This window comes from Plectropomus leopardus, chromosome 7, assembly GCF_026936395.1.
Source record: "Plectropomus leopardus strain MGB_pleo_1.0 chromosome 7, ASM2693639v1, whole genome shotgun sequence".
In the NCBI taxonomy this organism is placed as follows: Eukaryota; Metazoa; Chordata; class Actinopteri; order Perciformes; family Serranidae; genus Plectropomus; species Plectropomus leopardus.
The window spans coordinates 23,911,882-23,932,253 of NC_142182.1; the positions used below are offsets into that span (position 1 = coordinate 23,911,882).

General features: G+C 40.3%; 1 protein-coding gene across 11 annotated transcripts in view; it reads right to left on the reverse strand.

Moving 5' to 3' along the window:
- LOC121949825 (unconventional myosin-IXAb-like) overlaps nucleotides 1-20,372 on the reverse strand; it is a 166,908-nt gene that overhangs the window by 5,633 nt on the left and 140,903 nt on the right. For 5 of the 11 annotated variants that reach the window (XM_088080263.1, XM_088080260.1, XM_088080259.1 and 2 more), the window contains 21 exons: nucleotides 19,634-19,935; nucleotides 18,127-19,308; nucleotides 17,613-17,697; nucleotides 16,731-16,934; nucleotides 14,721-14,818; nucleotides 14,363-14,466; nucleotides 13,909-14,132; nucleotides 13,528-13,644; nucleotides 13,099-13,287; nucleotides 12,359-12,406; nucleotides 12,137-12,248; nucleotides 10,497-10,558; nucleotides 9,101-9,293; nucleotides 6,838-6,966; nucleotides 6,598-6,703; nucleotides 6,210-6,341; nucleotides 5,813-5,936; nucleotides 4,676-4,729; nucleotides 2,729-2,749; nucleotides 2,227-2,462; nucleotides 46-188 (listed from right to left, as the gene is read on the reverse strand). In XM_088080263.1, the coding sequence (XP_087936389.1) occupies nucleotides 46-188; nucleotides 2,227-2,462; nucleotides 2,729-2,749; nucleotides 4,676-4,729; nucleotides 5,813-5,936; nucleotides 6,210-6,341; nucleotides 6,598-6,703; nucleotides 6,838-6,966; nucleotides 9,101-9,293; nucleotides 10,497-10,558; nucleotides 12,137-12,248; nucleotides 12,359-12,406; nucleotides 13,099-13,287; nucleotides 13,528-13,644; nucleotides 13,909-14,132; nucleotides 14,363-14,466; nucleotides 14,721-14,818; nucleotides 16,731-16,934; nucleotides 17,613-17,697; nucleotides 18,127-19,308; nucleotides 19,634-19,935 (3,865 nt within the window). The remainder of the gene's footprint in view (nucleotides 1-45; nucleotides 189-2,226; nucleotides 2,463-2,728; nucleotides 2,750-4,675; nucleotides 4,730-5,812; nucleotides 5,937-6,209; nucleotides 6,342-6,597; nucleotides 6,704-6,837; nucleotides 6,967-9,100; nucleotides 9,294-10,496; nucleotides 10,559-12,136; nucleotides 12,249-12,358; nucleotides 12,407-13,098; nucleotides 13,288-13,527; nucleotides 13,645-13,908; nucleotides 14,133-14,362; nucleotides 14,467-14,720; nucleotides 14,819-16,730; nucleotides 16,935-17,612; nucleotides 17,698-18,126; nucleotides 19,309-19,633; nucleotides 19,936-20,372) is intronic. The other 6 variants (XM_088080266.1, XM_088080267.1, XM_088080261.1 and 3 more) reach the window with 5 other exon arrangements.

Below are 20,372 nucleotides of genomic sequence, written 5' to 3' on the forward strand. Positions count from 1 at the left end.
CGCACGCACGCACGCACGCATGCACGCACGCACGCACACACGTACCAGAGGGGTCTGATGTTGCTCCTTCTGTCTCCATTGTGATGTTCTCAGAGCTGTCTGCTGTGCCGATGGATGCTTCAGATTCAGGAGTCTCATCATCAGACGTCCGCGGCTCTAAGATCAGCATCTCATATGTCAACTCCTCCCTGCCGACACAAACACACACACAAATACAAATGGCAGGTTACAAGTCTGGTCAGAAGTACGTTTTTTAATCATTTTATTTACATTTGAACTTTTGGGCGTTCCCTATTGTAAGTGTAGTGGACTGCCTTGGTGTGGTCATTACATTTTTCCTCTGAGGAACTCCAGAGCTCAACGTCCCCTGGGCAAGTGGGGGACACGTCAAGAGACACTGTTTTACAACCCAAAACATCCAACAGAGGGTTGTTAATTAACTTAACTGATACTCCATGTAGGTATCTGCAAACACATTCTGCTTTTAAGCCACAGAAAGTGTCAGTACTTGTACAAGTACTTGGCCCTTTTCATCACAAGATGCATGGGAGACAGGCATTCTTGAGGCCACGTCCAACATACCACAGGATGTAAGATATCTGAATGCCCTCCTGTAACAGTCATTCATTGCCCCCACTGCTGAGATGTCAAAGGCAGGACATGTTGTAAAGTCATTATAAATCCTTGTGTTGAGACTAACATAGAATCGCTTGGACCTAGGTTGTGAGTTAAAGTTTAACTTAATTCTCTAATCCTTCTCTTTGTAGGTAAGAGTTTGTCTATGTATTTTGATGAAGAAGTAGGACCAACTCCCATTCTTTTATCATTTAATTTGAATGATTTAGGTAAAAGCATGTTTTATTCCCTTTTTGTGATGGAGCCCTATTGCCATCTAAGTGACCTTAATTATCATTAATCTCGTAACCAACTTTATAGTTACATCTTATTTTGCATTCATTGTATAATGTTAAAAAGTAATCCTATATCTAAGTAATCACCAAGTTTGTTAGGATCCATGGTACAATCTTATGTTATGTGTGGTCATTTCACAGAATTGAGCAAAGGATCTTCAGAATCATGTGTTACGTTATAAATTACCTTTAGGTCTCCTAACGTGCATTTGAAGTTACTGTGATGAGACTATAGTGGTGATGAAATACGTGAATTTATACACCACGGGTTAGATCGCGTAATTTGTCATAAAGTTCAGAGACATAAATGTCTCCTACATTACATTAGGTCTTTTAGAAACTAATTCCAGATGTGCCATCGCTCGGTGCAAAAGTTCGCTAACTCCGCCTTCCATCCGCACCCCCAAATCGAAAGATAAAAACTGAGTGAGCTTCTCAAGCTCTTCTCTCTCAGCTTTCTCTCTCTCAAGTTTTTCGCTCTCTCTCAACTTCTCGGCTCTTCTCAAGGCTTCTCTTCTCTCTTTCTTCGCTCCTTTTTACAGCGGCGCGTCTCGTGCATCCGCGCTCGCAACTTTTTCCTTTCTTCAATTTTATAAGCGGAGCCGCAACAGCTCACCAGAGCTTTGCTGAACTTTACTTTTGAAGCCATTTTCTTTTAAATCTCTTTGACGCTTTCCTTTATACCAGTTTTTGGTCAGTAAAGACACTTTTGGTAATTCGTTTTAAGTAAAATCAAATTAATAATTTAAAGTGACTCCCTCAGACCAATGGGACTACTTTTGATTATTTTTGCGAGTTTTAATTGAGAAGGACACTCCGCGATTCGCCATCAACTCTGCCACAGACCTAGAAGCAACACCTGCTGCACAAACTGTCAGCATCCGTTGCCTGCCCTTAAGGACTTTGTTAAAAGACTTTTACCTGTTCGCTGAGGCGAACACCGAGGCCAGTTAAAGACCGCCACAGGAGTGCAAAATCCAAATTCTAATGTAGTTATTAATAACCGCTACATGAGCTATTTACAATTTGTACTACAGACTGACTTCAAGTTCTCACTTGGCCTACAAACAATCCCTACTAACAAAGGTTAATTTTGTCCTGATAAGAAATACATAAACTGTATTTGTATGTGCGTGAAGAGATCAGTGATACCTGGGTAATGACTATAGACAGATAGGTGCTCATTCATACATAGCTTTGCATCTGTTACAACTCATTGTTACCTTCCCTGTGCCTTAATAACTTGTATACAAACAAAAACGCTTCCAATGTCATCTGATATGCTCTGAACAGTTCGACCACAGAGACGTCATACTTCTCTTTCTGCAGACTCTCAATCTGCTCGGTGAGGATTCGCTCCTCCTGCTGCATTGCCAGCTGCTGCTGCTCATTCATCCCGGCCTCCGCTGCATCCTCTCCACCACCTCCTCCTCCTCCTCCTCCTCCTCCTCCTCCTCCTGCACCCTCTCCATCCACCACCGCAGCGGGTGCTCTGGGGCTGAGAGGAGGCGAGGTTGTGTGAGTGCTGCTTTGTCGCACACGGCTTTTGCTCTGCAAGTATACACACAAAATTACAGAGGAAGGGAATGTGTTAGTGGAGGCTGACAAATAAAAATAGTAGTAGTAGTAGACACGGTTGGATGTTTTGAACACATACAGACTATAAAGACGATGTATTGACGACATCAGTTCACAACATCACGGCTAAGAAACTATGAGGTCTGCTGATTATTATCAAACATATCTTCTGCCACACACACACACACACACACACACACACACACACACACACACACACACACACAGGTAGGCATTACCTTAAGTTTAGCTGTGTTAGGCTGCATGATAATAAATTGTGGAGCAGAGACAGAAAGCAAAGAGCAGTCAGTGGAGCTACAGTCAGAGTGCTACTCTCTCAAAGCGCTTACCACAAACATACACATTAACCAAAGGCTAAACTACAGTCACAAAAAAACTGTACACCAGACCTGATCTTGAATCTGTAAAAATATCCCGTACTTACGTAACTGCACTTATTTTAGTCAAGGGACAAGAAAAAAACCTTCATTCGTCCCACATAAACAATGAGGCTAGCTTGATAGCACTGTTGTCATTTCTCACATTGGACGGGATGCTGCTAGCATCAAGCTTGGTAGGTAGCTTGGTTTGCGGCCTACAGAGATAAGGCAACAACACTACACTGGAAATTTTTTTTCACAAATAACTTTTCACAAACAGCTAAACTACATTACCATCCATATCTGAAAAAGATTAAGTTTGGCAAAAGCCAAACCAACTATGTAAACAGTGAGCTAGGTAGATTAGCTTCAAAACGAACTTAATTCACACAATTCTTACTTAATATATATTAACTGTATTATAAAATACACACCCAAATTTTCCCTAATTAGCTGGTGTAAATCAGTAGCATCTAGCAACTGCTAGCGAATGTTAGATGTTGTTAAAATCCCATCTGTTCACACAACAGTTGTCTCACAAGCAGAACTGTGGGGAAAAAAAACTGAAAGTTCAAAGTCAGTCGCAGAGTCTTCAGACATACTTGAGTCCAAGCCTATCTAAGTAGCTATAATATGATGGGACAAAGGCAGAGTATTGCCATGGCATTTTCCCCCATGGTATACTGCGCCACAAATATCCTCTTAATATGATACATTTAGGAGACCAGCGGTTCAAATGTTCGTTTTCCCTGGGTCCATATGTTGAAACCATCCACCTACAGCTTATGGCCGACTTTTGTTATTGACTATTACTCAAAGCCTACGTATTCAAATTTATGTGCAAGACAGATTTCTTGGTTTAGGACATTTGTTTCTCAGTGGAGTCTGAATGGGTTTTTATCATTTAACCTGCATTAGAAACAACCATCTTCTTTTGTTTTTTTGCAGTTTAAACTGCAAAGACAGCAACTACCAATCTTCAATGTCAGTTTGTATCAACCCCATTGGCAGGACATCAGTATGATTTCAGGAAGATGATGGGCTCTTACGTCAGACAGAGGTTAAATTTTGTTTAGAATTTCATATTGTGTTGATATAACATTATGACCTTTTACAGGCTTTGGGTTTTGTTCTCCATACCCTACGACTGACTGTTTTTATTCTACATCAAGACGATGTTGGCGTGAGATGTTTGGAAGATGTTCGATTTTGGTTACTTAATAACGCAACTTAAAAACCAATTGAGCATCAATGTCATCTGTTGTCAGTGTTCTATTTGACATCAAATTTTGGTCACCTAAGGTCAGAACTTAAATTCAACCAAAGTTTATTACTGTAATTTATTGCCAATTGTTATTGCTGTTGTTACGACATCTATTGCACGTCTGTCTGTCCTGGAAAAGGGATCCCTCCTCAGTCACTCTTCCTGAGGTTTTTACCATTTAAACAGCATCTTATCACGTCTCCTTTACACCCAAACTCTATGATGACAATTTCACACTGTTTTAGAGTAAATGTAGATGTCACATCTACACTCTTTTTTGGTGTAATTACAGGAAATGTTATTTTGTGGGGCTACTGTGTGAGGACCTCATGAATTATTCCATACCAAAGTCAAAACAAGAGAACAGTAAGAAATACACAAACAGAAGTTCGGACAGCTAAAAGAGAACTACAGACAGACGTGATGAGTACTGTGACTGGAGGCAACAGACAGTATGGTTGGACGGATCAGATAGACTGACGGACAGGACAGGACTGGTTGTGGCAGTGGGTGGGCACATGGAGTGAGAGGGGCATACATACCGGGGTGGCAGTGCGGGTTATGCTCATAAACCTAACAGCAATTAGTACAGGTTTCTGAAAGGAGGGGTGGGGAAAGGAAGGAAGGAAGGACAGATTAGGGTTAGGGAGTGCTGAAGGTGATAAAGTTAGAGTGGGTCAGGTGATTTTCAGGTCAAAAGATGTCCAGAGATTTTTATGTTAAAACTGAGCTAAATATGGTGGGAAGTGAAAGTTTTTAAAGACACTCTTGTTAAATATAACTGAGGCACATCCCGTAGTAGATATACTTTAAGTATATTTTGATGCTAATTACTGAAGTAAAATTTAGAATACAGGACTTTTACATGTAAGAGAATATTTCTACACTGCAGTACTGCTACTTTTTCTTAAGCAAAGGGTCTAAATACTTCTTTCACAACTGCTTGCTCAATTATACTTCCAATACAATACATTACAGAGGAAAATATTGTACTCTGCACTGCACAACATTTATTTGACAGATCATGGGTTCCCTGTGTAAAATATGATGCTGTGTTATAGATCTACGTATCTAAAAGTAGGCTGTATGACACATTTAAAATGAGCTCCAACTTAACATTACGTTGGAGGGATGGCAGACATCTCTATGGTCGATGTCTCTAACAAACGACAACTCACACCAAAACAATCTTGGCTCATAATTAGCACTACAGGTGGGTTGAAAACATATGTACTTTTAATAGTGGAGAGGCATTAGCCATCATAACCTCATAAATGTTCTTGTAAAAGCAAGGTTTGCAGCACATGTGTAGGCCCATTAAGAAGAATTTAAAACCCCTACATCACTGTGTTCTGCTGTGTACACATTTTAAGGCTCATGTATATCCCCTTGATTTTTTGTTGCTTTTTGCTCGTGTTACAAAAACACAGCAAAATCGGTTGATGAAAGATGTATGAATGAACTCCTGCCATGGCCATGTGAAAACCATGCCAGCTGCTCATTGAGCTAAAATAAAACTGTTGTGTCACCGTTTAAATGATGAGTGAGAAGAACAAGTAGGACTAACATCCATGTCAATGCAAGGCAATAAGGAATATCTTTAGCATAATGACTGTGTAACTTGGCACTGAGGCCGATAGACGGCTGTTGTCTGATGACTGACAGCAGTCTGATCTTACCATGGACTTCCTGATGTGGGTCAGTCTGCTCTTGGCTTTGCTTTCTGCAAACTCCAGACTGCTGATGTCCTTCAGACGAGCTTTGTACTTGCCCATCTGCTCATTGATGATCAGCTCCACACACCTACAGAGGACAGATACGCGTAGAGTTAATTCGAGTAGAATAACAAACTGGGGCACCACCACCAGCTATTCATGAATTACTACTTGGATTGGAAAGTCTAAAATTGAAACAGTATATAGAAATGAAAAAAAAAACTCTCAAGTGAGACATTTCTACTCTATACACTATTTTGATCCTTAAAACTTTCCTGCTGCAGGCAGCTGTTTTGTTTACAAGCCCTGTTTGGTTTTTGTTTGCTGTTTGAGTTAGGATCGTTGAGAACAGTGGACGTACGCAGTGGTCTTGCTGATGTCTTGGACGCTCTGCAGCGGGTCGATGGTGTCGGGGCAGCGAAGGATGCAAGGAGCAAACACAATAGCAAGGGCGTTGGCCGACATCCTGTTGGTCTCCTCCTGCAGAGCGATCCTGAAACAAACCGCACAATATCTTGGTTATCCTGTTAATCCTGATGTTACAGAGTATGACACACATTCTCATAAAACACAGCAGACAAGACGACACGAGACCGGGGCAGCCAATAATCAGTGAAAAAATGAAACCACCTGCTGAGACACTTTGCTTACAGCCAAAATTATTATTAAGATCTTACGTCAGACTCAGGGTTTAGTCGATGGCTGTCTTGCCTGAGGCTGCTGATGTTGGTTCCTGTCTCATCACTCACCTGACCAGATGGAAGATGAGGCGCTCCAGTGTACCGAGGTGTGTCCTGCTGAGCTGGTCGATCACCGAATACACCCCTCGGATCACCTCCCGCTTGTCTGGCTGACCTGGAAAGAGAAAACAAACAAAAACCCTCAGACCAAGCAACATTTCACCATCTGAAACTGACTGTCAGCTGGAAGAGCTTCTAGACTGACAAACAGCAACAGGGAGTCACTGAGGGTGATGGTTATGAGCTCACCCATGGCCCTGAGGAACTCCTCGTACAGTTCAAAGGTCAGCAGAGGGCTGGGCAGATCGCGGAGCCATTGTTTGAGAACGCTGGCGATGACGTGGATGTTGTAGTCATCCAGGTTCACACTGCTCACATCTGAAGGACAGATGTGTTCAGGTAAATTAAGTTTCATCTTTCACTTACTTCCGTATACAGTTTATCTAGAAAAAGTAGTAGCAGTAGAAGAAGAAATAAAAAGAAGCAAAAATGGTAGAAGAAGCAGTAGCAGTAAAATCATAGTAGTGTTAGATGTACTGGAAGAAAAAGTAGTAGTAGTAGTAGTAGTACAATGAGCAGTAGTAGTAATGATAGTAGAATCGTAATGACAGTGGAATAAGTTGTAGTGGTAGTAGAAGAAAAAGAAGGATGGAAGAAGAAGTAGCAGGAGTAGTAATACAATCAGAAGTAGTAGCTATTGCAGCAGACATAGAAGAAGATGAAGAGGAAGAAGAAAAAGAACTGCTTGTAGTAGTAGTTGAAGCAGTAGTACTATAAATAGTACTAGTAATGATAGTAGAATAAGTTGCAGTGGAAGAGGTAGTAGTAGTCTTAGTAGTAGTAGTGTTGGAGTATGTAAGTATATGATGCAATGTTCATGTTCATGTTCATTCCTTATTTCCTGTTTATTCCTTATATGGTCATATTTATTCCTTACAAGAAGACAAGATAAATTATCGCAATAACTCAATGTTCTGGATGACAGTTTAACGTTCTGTATGACAATCTAACCTTTGGGGTCAGCAGTGTGAGTGAACGCATGACGTGAAGAGAACTTGATATGTGGAGATAAGAGGAGGAGATGTGCAGAATGGATGTGGGTCAAAAGGGCGTGGATGTGTGGTATCTATGATTTTGTTCAACAGGACACCCAGAAGAGAAAAACAATTCCTAATAAGGGATTGTCCTTGAAGTTGACCAATCCAAAGATGATGCCATGCCGGAAGGGGAGCCAGATAACGAGGGGAGCCAACCAGAAGATGACTCTACCTACATTCACATTTCCTCATTGTAAATAGTATAAAATACTGGATCAGGGAAAGACAGGTTGTCAGAATGCAGGCTGACTCGCTGATGTTATCGGCTAGGGAGAGGCATTTCTGATCCAGAGCTCTGTAACTGCTCACTGCTTGCTTGAAAAGATTCACTAAAAGATTTGAATACAAAATTCTAAATTCTGTTTGGACATTCAGTTATTTGCTGTTTATTGAGTTGCTTTTAAGAATTCTGAACATGGCGCTCACCCTGGGAGGGTGAGAGTTTTTTCTACTTGCAGCAACCAAGAGAAAAACTCCTTCAGTAGTGTTAGTACTAGAGGTAGTAGTAGTAGTATTCCAATCAAAAGCAGCAGTTATGATTGTAGAAGTAGTTGTAGTCGTGGCAGTAGAAGACAAGGAGTAATGTTAGTTTGTTAGTAGTAAAACAAGAAGAAATAAAAGGAGTAGAAGTACTACTACTAGTATTGGTAAAAGTAGAGCAAGTAGTAGTGATGACAGGACATTAAGTTGTAAGAGAAGTAGAAAGAGAGGACATGGAGTACTGTATGTAGTAAAAATAGTATGTCATATGTAGTAAAAGGTGAAGAAGAAGGATAAGCACTACTGCTATTAGTAGACGTAATAGTACATTAAGTAGAAGTAGTGATGTTAGAATAACTAGTAGTGGCAGCAGTAGAAGAAGTTGTATTAATGACTGTAGTTGTAATTGTAGTAGTGGAAGCAGTAGAAGACAAGAAGAAGTAGCAGTATTAGTAGTATAATCGGAAGGAGTTGTAATGGTAGTAGAAGGAGAAGAAGTACAATTAGCAGTAGTAGTAATGATAGAAGTAGTAGTAAAGTAAGTAGTAGTGATATTAGCATAAGTTGCAGTTAGTAAAAGAAGAAGTAGCTGCAGTAGTAGTAGTAGTAGTAGTACAATAAGAGGTAGAGGTAATTTCAGTAGAAGTAGTGATATTAGTAGAATAAGGAGGAGGAGAAGCACCAGTACTAGTAGTACTACTAGCGGTAGTATTTTATAGATTGAGTAGGCTTGAAGCTAATTATAACATCAGACTGCAGCAGATTGATTACTTTCACTTAAATACCAGCTGTTATTATTATTATTATTTCAAATCTCATCCCGCTAGCTAACTTTGTTTTCACAACAGACACAAAGTGAATTAAGAATGAACATTAGCGGTATGAAAACACAGGTAATACGCAGGTATGATGTATTGTTTTAGTGTCAGCCTCACCTGTATCCAGCCCCTGACGTAGTTCTTTGATCTTATTGGTGGAGCCAGACTTCCTATAGATCCCCTCTGTGTAGAGGCCGTGCATCTCGATGTAGTTGATGAGTTTCTCCACCAGCTGGGGAACTGTTCGCTCCTCGCTGGTCAGACGGGACAACTCCACGCCAAACTGCCGTGATGACAGCTCCGGATCATACTTGTGTGCAAAAATGCAAACACAGGCACAAACACAGAAACACATCACACGAGAGTGAGCCAACTGTGTGTAACTCTTATGATGAATGACACAATATCTAAACTCAACAAATACTTCAAATCTGCTGAAAGTGTGCCAACTTCAGCCAACACAACCTACTGATTGTACCAAGTCAGCATGTAGCAGCAAAACTTCTGAACGTAATGAATGGAGCGGGAATGCCTGTTATTGCTCATGAATTCAACTTTATTTTAAATATAGGAAGATGTATTTCTTTTTTCAACTACAATTTACATCTTGGAGTTTTACGCCTCCGCAAACCAGTCACATTGGAGTTACCATCTGACTAGACTCATATGTAGCCATGGCAGTTGACAAAGCTTTAGATGTTGCTACAAAGAAGCTGCATACTCTGAAATGTGGATGCTTCTTACATCTTCAACCCAACAGCACAAAGATCTGTGCAATCAGCACAGTTTCAAGATGGGCACCCAAAATTAGTGTCACCAATTCCGTATCTGACAGTTCTGAGTTATAGTGTTGCGTAATGGCCAGAAAAGGATTTTTGCTGAACATTATGATGTTACAGTGAAGCTGACCTTTGACCTTTTGGATATAACGTCAAGTCATCATTTTATCCTATTTGACATTTGTATGAAATTTTGTCATATTTATCATATGAATTCTTCAGTAATAGCTAAAAAACATATTTTGTGTGGTCAAAGTGACCTTGACATTTAAACTCGGTTTATTCTTGTGTCTGAGTGAGTCGACGAAATTTGAGGAAATTCCCTCAAGGCCGTATTAAGATTTTATGTTGAATATATTGAAACGACTGAAATCAAACCAAGAAAAGAAGAAAGTGCTTTTTTTAAAATTTTTATTAGTTGGGTCCCTGAGGTAAAAGCACCCTAAGCTATTGTTAAAAAAAGCAACGACTATGTTATCAAGGGTTTTAAAGTTGTGTTTTTTTAACTTTTAAATCTTAGAGAAAATATCAATATACGCATATAATGTTTTTTCCCCTCTCGAATCACATATAGTCACCAAGCCAATCCAGTAGGCAAAGCTTTAATCATTATTTTGATTAGTGATTACACTGATGGGCTACAATCCAAAGACATTGTTGACTTTTAACACTGTTTCTATTACAGCATCCTGAGACGAGAAACCGTCAGATTAAAAAAAAAAAAATCCTCCTACCTTTTTACTGCACTTGGTTGTCATCTTAGAGCAGCACTTCCTGTGACAGGCGTAGCGACACACTGCGGACAGCAGAAAGACACGATCAGACTGTGTGTGTGTGTGTGTGTGTGTGTGTGTGTGTAGAGAGAGAGCAGAAGGGTGTGTAATGCGGTATGTGGGTAGAAAACTAGACATGAGTGTGAGTGCCTGTGTGGGTAAATGAGTTAGCAGAACATTAGGATCTGCAGGTGGTGTCTAAATCTGTGTGTGTGTTTGTATGTGTGTGTATGTGTGATATTAGGCAGGCTTGCAGATTATCATCCTGCCTTTTAAGTGAATACAAAGAAGCAAAAAAAAAACCCAACTTGTTGTCTACTATTTTCTGTTAAATAGTGTGTGTAAGTGGGCGATCCTTTGATGTTGCAGTAATGCAGTGAACAGTTTAGCTTTCACTACAGTAAAAACTTCATAACCCTCTAAATGCTTTCTTGTTCACTTTCATATACACTAAAATGAAACAGATATTTCATGACTTTTCAAGAAGTACTCAACTTTTACTTTCAGTGTCAGTAAAACCTTGTGATATGTCGTCCCTGACCAAAGTGAAAACGCCTTCAAATAAAAAACATCAACCCGCCCAATTTCACTGATTTATGACGAATTTTCCCTATTATTTTTTTTTCCTTTTCATTATGACAACCTGCCAGACTTTAAAACCCTAGGACTCTAACAGTCTACTGTTTCCACTTGAAAAACAATACAGCTACACCATATGTCGTTTCCTGGCATGCATGTGACACAGGAGAGAGCTTCTTGCACCTCGTCCCTCTCAGCCAGTGAGAGACAGTGAGAAAAAGGGATAGTACCCAGACAAAAAAATAATCTCATACGCAAATGCTCTGGAAAAGAGAATTCCTGTCTCTAACAGAAAGTTTAAAAGGAAAGGGGCATGCATTTTGTAAGTGCCGTGTGGATTTCTACATAAAGCAGGGGCGTGACAATGACTGAATGAATGAATAAAAACTGATGAATATCAGTTTATACCAGAGAAAATAAGGAAACAAAGTTAAACAAAGTCTTTGAATCTCACACTTTTCACCACTCATTGTATTTTAAGCCCTATTTTTGAGATCTCAAGGTTGACAGGCATGAACACAGTGTTTGTGTATGTCATCAATTTTTTCTTCATCTTTTTCTTAAAAAGTGCATTCAAGTTTCACACACATTTTACGTAACTTAAAATGCAGCAACGGCACAATAACTTCCCATGCGTCATACTAATATACAAGTACTGTACTGCTGAGGTATAAGGTCTAAATGTAATCTTGAAGTGAATATTGATGATCAGTTATTGTGTGACCAGTGAATAGTAAAGTCAAATAAACCTATAGGGTGTTGTGAAGTGCAGCATGACTTGTTATTTGACAGTGGAAATAATGTTTTTCCAGCACTGGTTCACAAAACACAGATGATGCAGGTTGAAAGTTGCAAAAAACTGCTAAATAAATGCTAAATGTACCTCTCAGACTTCATGTTTACCAGTCTAGGCTGGTTAAATCAGTTCTAACAAAAGTCACAGCACAAGGTAAAGGCAATTTTTTTTTGGCCAAATGAACTGACAGAGAATTGGTGTGTGTTTTTTTGTGTGTAATCCTCACATTTGCAGACGCAGGCTCGGTCCATCATCCAGATGAGGGAGGAGCAGTACTCGCAGTAGGTGGGAATGCTGTACTGCGTGGATTTGAAGATGTGGCCATTGTGTTCCTCCACCTGCAGGTTGGGGGCAGCAAAGACACCAGTCAGCTCAGATAAGTGTTGTTTTTGTTTTTTTTTAAATCCCAAACACTATGTTTCAGTAAACAATTGCGTGTACAACTCACAATGTCAGTTTCCTTCTTCCTCGACTTCTTGCGTTCACGTTTAGGAGCCTGGAAAGATAGATTAATGTGTCACCTCATGCATTTCGTGTGTTTCTTGTGAGTGCTGCACACATAATAAAAGTGCAGTACGTAAAACAGAACGTGACTTTGATCAATTACATTCAGATGGCCAACTATGCTGTCTCTTTAAGTAATTAAGGTTAACATTTACACTTTAACTATATTTTCTTCTGTCATCTCTGGTCTCTCTTATGTCTTAAGAGGAAAAATAAACCCTGAATTTCTGTAAAAAAAGGTTCAGCGACATTGTCCAGGAGGAAATTTAATGTGCATTTTAAAATAAACATGAAAAGTTATATCAGAGATGTAAAATGAATAATTTTTCAAATCGTGATTCAGTGCTGAATTTCAACAGTTAATCACATATTTAAAGCAAGTTTACAATTGTTTTGCGCTGGTCTTCTACTTTCATATGATACCAGGATCATCACTCTAGCTTTAAAACTCAGCCTAGTACAGCCTCCCGAAGACAGGAATGTTGACCAGGATCACCAGCGATTAACAATTAAAAAAAAAAAAAAAACAACAAAAAAAAACATGTTATGTATGGACCTTAATGGCATAGTGATTAATGTGTTATCATCTGCACGTTACTTGGAATTCACTGTGTAATTTTTAATGTTGTAGTTGTTTGTGTTATTTTTTCATCCATCCATCCATCTGGTTTTCATTTTTCTTACCCTTCCGATTGTTCCCTCCATGGGTTTGTACTCAGTCATAAACTCGTCCAGGAAGACCTTGAAGGTGTTAACCCAAACTTTCACCGGTGATTCGCACCAGTCCCTCTGTTCCAGACGCATGGTTTTCTCCAGGATGTGCTCGAACAGGGCGTAGAGGTCCTTGTAACGGATACTCTTCCCATCATCCATCTGGTGGTGAGGGCAAAGGAAAGGAAATATCTATCTAAATATCTTCCAAAACATTAGCAAACATTTACTTATTTGCCATAACAATGTATGTAAACATGATCGCTGTAAAGTGTCTAAGAATAGATTAAGTGTACTGTAGTGTGATTGACAGATTTCCTATCATAATCTTGCTAATGCAAAGCTGAGTAGAGATAATTCAGTGCAATGGTAAACAGAGACAAAAGAGCAGCGAGGACTCACCGCCAGAGCGGTGGAGTACGAGTTAAAGATGTTGATCCTGAACTCCCTCAGTGCTTTCTTGAAGACGACGTCGACCATGGTGTCCTTCTTTCCGTCCTCAGACTCCAGATCAGCAATCTGGAGGGACACGATTTTAAAGTTAACACCTAAGCTCCTGAGACATAAATAAAATCCCTGAAAAAAATCTCTTTAAAAAGTAGTTGTGATACTCAACTGTAGCACAGTTATTACATTTCAAAATAGGGTGTAAATGCGTCTTCTTAGCACACAAATACACAAAATATAAGGTAATATGCAATTCTGGATCTGATCACAGCATCGTCAAATAGTGTGTGTGTGTGTGTGTGTGTGTGTGGGTACAGGTACAGGTGTGCCTCTCACCTTCTTCATGAGGAAGTCGTTCATGCTGCGGTAGTCGTGGGCCGAGCTGAGGATGTGCAGCGCGTCGTTCTGCCACTGGGCGGGTTCCAGAGCAATGCTGCTGATCTTCACACTGCGACGCCTCCTCATCTTAGGAGACAGCTCCTTGTTCTCCTTGCTGTCCCTGACCCCCCCAGAGGGAGCTGCCTCCAAGTCTGGACTGTGAGGAGGAGAAGAGGGGCGTTCTGGGAGGATGGAGACAAAGATGGAAACGGACGCAGAGGGAGACAGAGAGTTGGTGTGTTAATGAAGATACTAAGATACTAAGTCCCCCTTAAATCTTCATCAAAACCTCTTTTAACTGATAAAGTAATATTCTACAGTACTGTACAGTGCTATGATCATAACCTCTGACCTCCTCGTGGAGACGGGCTACCAAAACTAAAATTTGCAGATTGAATTAATTTTTTTTTACCATGTGTTTCTCCAGCTTCACCCCTGCTGGCCTGCTTCTCTCTTGACAGTTTTTTCTCGCCATGCTTCGTCTTACTCCAGAATCTTATTCGTCCTTTCATCCTGCTAAAACACACACAACACAACTAATTACTTTAGGATCAATTCATTGAAAAAAACACAGATGTCCACCAGATGAAAAGTCATTTAAAAAAACTCCAAAAACTAAGAACTGTCACGTAAGGATGGACGTGAGTCAGGCATTAGTATTCGTATATATATATATAAGCCGATGCACTCGGACATGAAAACGTTATGACATTATCAGGATGATTTCTGTGTAAAAAGATGTAATTAAAGACTCTCTGATGATCTCTTACCTTCCATCCTGACTTGAGGTTTTCCTGAGGACCTCCATCTTGCCCAGGTCTCCTGACGACATGGTCTTATGGATCTTCTTCTGGTCTTTGTGAGATGGCTAAACATAAAAAAACAAATGAACATTTATTTCATTTGGCTGAACAAGTTTAAAAATACATCCAGGAAGCTTTGGTTTTTGGTGACCTGCGCTCAGTTTCCGGTTAACCATGTGTTGGTTTAGTTTCTTCTACAACATGAATGGTTGTGTATGCTGTAACAGTGTACATACTGAGGTAAAATCAATCAGGAAATAACGCTGATGTTGAGAGAGAAACGGAGGTCATGCTCATAAGATCCTGTTAGGAAACGTCATTGTTAGTCAGAAGTCACTTTGCTCGAGGTTTAAACGGTTCCAGCATGCAGGAGTAGCAGATGGCGTGCAGAGCAACGCCAGGCGTGAAGTTGTGTTTTCAGGACAGACCGAAATTTGAGTGTACAAGATCTTCAGTCAGTCCTTACTGTGAAAATCTTTGTTTGCTGTTATAAAAGAAGTGAAGATACAGGGATACCTTGATTCATTTGCATTTTGAGTTTTAACCTTTTATTTTTCCTTCAAGACGACTGACACACTGTGAGACGTTTTCTTCTTCGCCCGTCTATAAAAGTCATATTTTGGTGATATTATCAGGTTTATGTATTTCTAACATAACCCAAAAAATAGCCTTTATATAATTAAATAAAAACAACTGAGTTTATACAGAATTTGTCATTATAGTGAATGGAAATGACCTAGTTTACTTCAATATTTGTCACAAAAACTTACTTGCATAAATTCTGTGTATTTCAAATATGCTGATGTTCATCAACCCATTTGAAATGTATTAAATGTATTACTAGTAATAAACTTCACTAAAGTTAATTTAACATATTTGAAATATGAAGAACTTATTAACAGTTAACAGTAATGTACTTAAATAAAGTTAATTAGATAATTCAATATATTTTAAATATGTAGAATTTATTTACAGCAATAAACTTTAACAAAGTTAATTCAGCATATTTAAAATATGTAGAATATATTAAAAACTAAGAAACTCTATTAAAGTAAATTCAACATATTTGAAATATATAGAATTTATTAACAGTAATTCTATAGTCTTTATTAGAGCAAATTAGGAAAATTCTTTGAGTTAAAGTTACATAAATTCTCACAAGCAATTCATCTAATTTCTATTTGAATTAATTACATAAAGGGTATTTTTTGGTTACTGTCAAAATGATTTGAACCACTGGATGGAAATTTTATAATTAATTGAGAAAAAAAATTTTTTAATCATAATTTGAATCTGTAGCCGATACGTTCAGTGATGAAAAAAAGGAATCATCTTAGCCTTACCTTACCTTTCATTCAGAACTACTGCTGCAGCAATTAGTCAATGATGTGATTACTTGATTAACAGAATGAATCGCCAAAAATTCTGACAGTAGTTTAATCCACCTAACCTAACAAATACGTAAACAGATGGCTTGTTTATTAAAAAAAATCTCCAAAAAGCGAAGACTTGCTGATTTTTTGTTTTATGTTTTCGTAAATTAAAATCTTTAGGGTTTTGGGCTGCTGGTTAGTCCGATCAAGCAAAACAAAGACATTTTGGTTGTGAGTTGCAGTCCTAATGCCGTATGATTACTGAAGGAAAAAAAAGAGATTAGACTCTAAAATGTTGCGGTACCCCTTAATAAAGAGATCTTTAGCTTAGATGTCTCAGCTCGGGCTGATTTTTGAACCAACAGCCATCATAGCGACGTGCAAGGCCATTCACTAAACACCAGCCGCTGTGATGCTCTGTTTGGTTTCAGGCTGCAGCTCAGTGGTCAAACAGTCCATCAGTAGTGAAGTCAAACTAAAGTGTGGTTAGCAGTGTTAAGAGGCTCCTCCCCTGCCACTTGGCGAGCTCCACCTGAGAGAGGTTTGGTGGTGGAGGAGGGGGGGCCTGAGTGGACAGGAAACCTCGGGAGATGCGGTGTTTTACCATCTCGGAGTCGCTGTGACAGTCAGCCTCAGGATGGGCACATGGGGGAGATAGGGAGGGGGGCAGCGTGTGGGAGTGGGCGGGGATGTAGTATTCATCGTCGTCATCTGACTGGGTCGCCCCCTCAGAGTTACAGCGGGTGAGGAAGTCAGAGCGTGTCCGGGACATTCGCGCTTTCTTTTTGGGGCCGGGGCGGCCCACCTGCTACCAGGCAACCACAGGAACATCAGGTCAGCTGCTTAACGTGTGTGTGTATGAGTGTGTTTATGTGAGAATGAGTGTGAATTGACCCCAGTACATTTTTATGAGGTTAATTTTTTTAAAAAAATGACAAACAGTGCTGTTCTCAACTCAACACTTAAATCTGAGTATACATATAGGAATACATATTAACTACTTATCTTAACTTTCATAAAAGGTAATATGTAGTAATAATAATATACTAGTTCTATATTCATAAAGGTTTATTTTCCTATCTTTCAGTTGAATATAATAGCTGTACATATATGTTTCATTATTCTCCATAAATCTGTTGTAAGGCTGCTGTATGTCTGTGCTGGTTAAATTTCCATGTGTTTATTTTCTGTATATTCTTTAGCAATGAAGGAGCCAATTAAAGTGAATCTGAGTCTGAGGTTTTAAAATTTAGTGGAATTTAATAGAGGTAATTGTTAGAGTTGGTAAAAACTTTATTTAATAATAATAAAGGAGCAAAATTAACACTTTTGGTCACATATAAATCCTCAACTTAAAATCACTCGTACCTCAATGGAAAGAGAGTAGTCTGAACTCATCGACAGACCACTGAATAAGAATCAAGCAATGTACATGTGATGTGTGAGGGTGCATGTGAACATGTTCACGTGTGTGTGTGAGACCAACCTCTCTACTTCTGGATCCAGCAGATTTAGAGTCGTCTCTGAACATGGCCAGAGATCTTTCCTGGTTCACCAAATCCTTATCTGACCTGCAACACAAAACAAAAGTTTAATAAAGGTTCCAAATTAAGTGTTTTTTAGAACGATGTAATTACTCCAGTAGCGGCAGAGTCATGTTTTTACTGTAACTGACGGCTTAAACAGTACTATTGTAGGAGGGAAAGTTTGCACAAAGAAAAACATTGAGCTTTTTGAATAAGTATGGTCACCGGCCGTACGTAGGTTACGAAACGTGCAAGGTTATCCACAAAAGATTAAGTGAACAATTTTATTGCACACTACAAAATTCAATAACTTTTTCAAAGCTTTTAAGCATTTTACAACCCTAAACCTGTTATAAAAGCAGATTTGTCACAATATATAATCAATGATACTTAAAAAATTTTTAAAAATCACATACGTAGGACTATGGCTCCTTTCACTTGCAGTCATATCCTTCAGTATTGCAGCACACTTACTTGGAGAAGGGCAGCTTGCGTCTGGGTGGGGAGAACACTGTGTTGGGGGGTTTCTCCACCATGTTGACAATCACAGTCTGCCCTGAGCTTTTCTTCTGAGCCTTTGGTGGTTTGGTGTCCAGGATCGGACTGGGTGCCTGCTGTGCGGGCCGGGTGGCCTTCCTCTCCTGCCGACTGGGGAGGACAGCAGGAGCACTGGACTTTGGCTCCAGGACGATCTGGATGTCCACCCCTGAGGAACAAATCCCTGATTCCGGACTTGATGCATGGGCGGTTGAGGACGTGACCACAGAGGACTTTTCCACTCGAAATGCATCCTCCTTGGCCTGGGTAGCAATCCCCCGAGGCTGTTCTGTCTCTGTTACGACCTCAGCATGGATCATTTGGGAACCAGATGATGCTGCTCTTGTTTCAGACGCTCCTTCCAGGGTTTGGGCTGCCAGCAGCTCCCCCTCCTCCACTGGGCTCTCCTTCTGCATACTGATCAACACCACTACAGGCCTACGAGACGTGGACTCCTTTCTCTCTCTGTAAGATTTACTGGGGCTTTCATATTTTGGTTCATGAACTGGACTTTGGTCAGAGGGAATATAAAACGTTGCCCTCGGACTCTGCTGCGCCTTGTTTGGCGGCTCCATCACATTCTTCTCATTAAAGTTTGAATCTCTCATCCCTTCATGTAGTTGGATATCCAGTGCTTGGGGATGTTCTTGAGGTGCAGTCGACTGGGAACCAAAACCTCCAGAGCCTTCAGTCTCCATGTCTTCCACACTGAGCAGTTCAAAACTTCCATGACTAGCTGGAGATCCCCGGGGTGAGTGTCTGTGATGGTCGTCCAGCTGGCAGGTGCTGCTGTCTGGGTCTTCTTGCACGCTGGTGGTTCGGACTTTTAGAAGCTCTAAGCTGAACTGAGCTTGCTCCAGCTCTCTCATCCGTCTGCTCTCTCGCTTTGACCGGTTCCTTTGGCTCGTCTCGTCTGTGCTCCGACTCCGCTCCGAGTCCTCTTCTTTTTCTGTCTCTCTCACATCTGCCAGAACAGGCTGACAGTCTTCAGACAGTTCCACAGAGACGTCCTGGACGTAACCTTCCTGTCCTGATGAGGTGAGGTCCTCCATAGTTCCTGCGTCCATCTCTGCTGGTGGACTCAGTTGTCTTTCGTGTAGTTCCTTCACTTCACTGAACCTAAAGACATTATCAGTGAACAATGCAAATGTGAATTAACAACTGTCCCCATACAAAGCAGGCAGTGTAAACACAACACTGACGTATTATCACTTTTAAGTTGATATGCTATTTGTAAGCAAATAGCTTCTTATTTAAACTTCAAGATATGAAGTGGCATTTTCAGTGTTTCTAGCCATCTCATGAGAGTTCAATATTCACTCAGTTTTTAGCTCTGTTTTTGGTCTCTTCCAACTCCTGAGGGAAACATTTGTCTCTTAAGCTGATAAATGCTCCACTTCGTTCACCGGTGAGTTGCTAACTGTTTCTGTCTAGTTTTATTCACCTGAGTCGAGCCAGGTGTCCCCTGCCCATCGCCTGCAGCTGCGTCACGCTCCTGTGCGTCCGACTGTAGCGGCTCCTCTCCGTGAATCCTCTCCAGGCTGCTTGAATCGTTACAGCTGCCAAAGATCTGCGGTGACAGTAATTTCTCCAGCTCCTCTGTATGACGATGGCAGAGTCCCGCCACTGCAGGAACCTCCTGCGCTCCCTGTAACTCCTCCAGGCCGCCTGCAGACACACCGCCGCCTCCTCCTCATCACCCGAGTCCATAGTGGACTGTTTGAGAAGGCAGCATCGCCACCATCGCTGAAGGAAAAAAAGAAATTGAAAATGTGTTCAAGGTTTTAAATTCAATGGAGGTTAAAAAAAAAAAAAAAAAACACAGGCGGACAGGAGGACAGGATATTAAAATCTAGTTTTCACCTGATTTTTCAATCATTCTTGCTTTCTTCATTAGAAAATTTGGCCAAGAGATGCCTGACAACTGATTTTCCTTTTTAGGTTTAATGCATTTGAGGTAATTCTTGATATTTTTTAAGAGGAAAAGTTTTTTATCCCACTTTTCTGACCCTCTAAAAACATTAACTTTCTGCTGGTTTGCTCTGAAGCCAACTTTGGGCAAGACCATGTAACTGACATCAGGACAATGTTACACAGTATGCATATGACCTGCATCTGGCAGACATTACTAAAACTTCTGACAAATTCAGACCGGCTAACCAGTAAGAGGTTAGAATGATTTA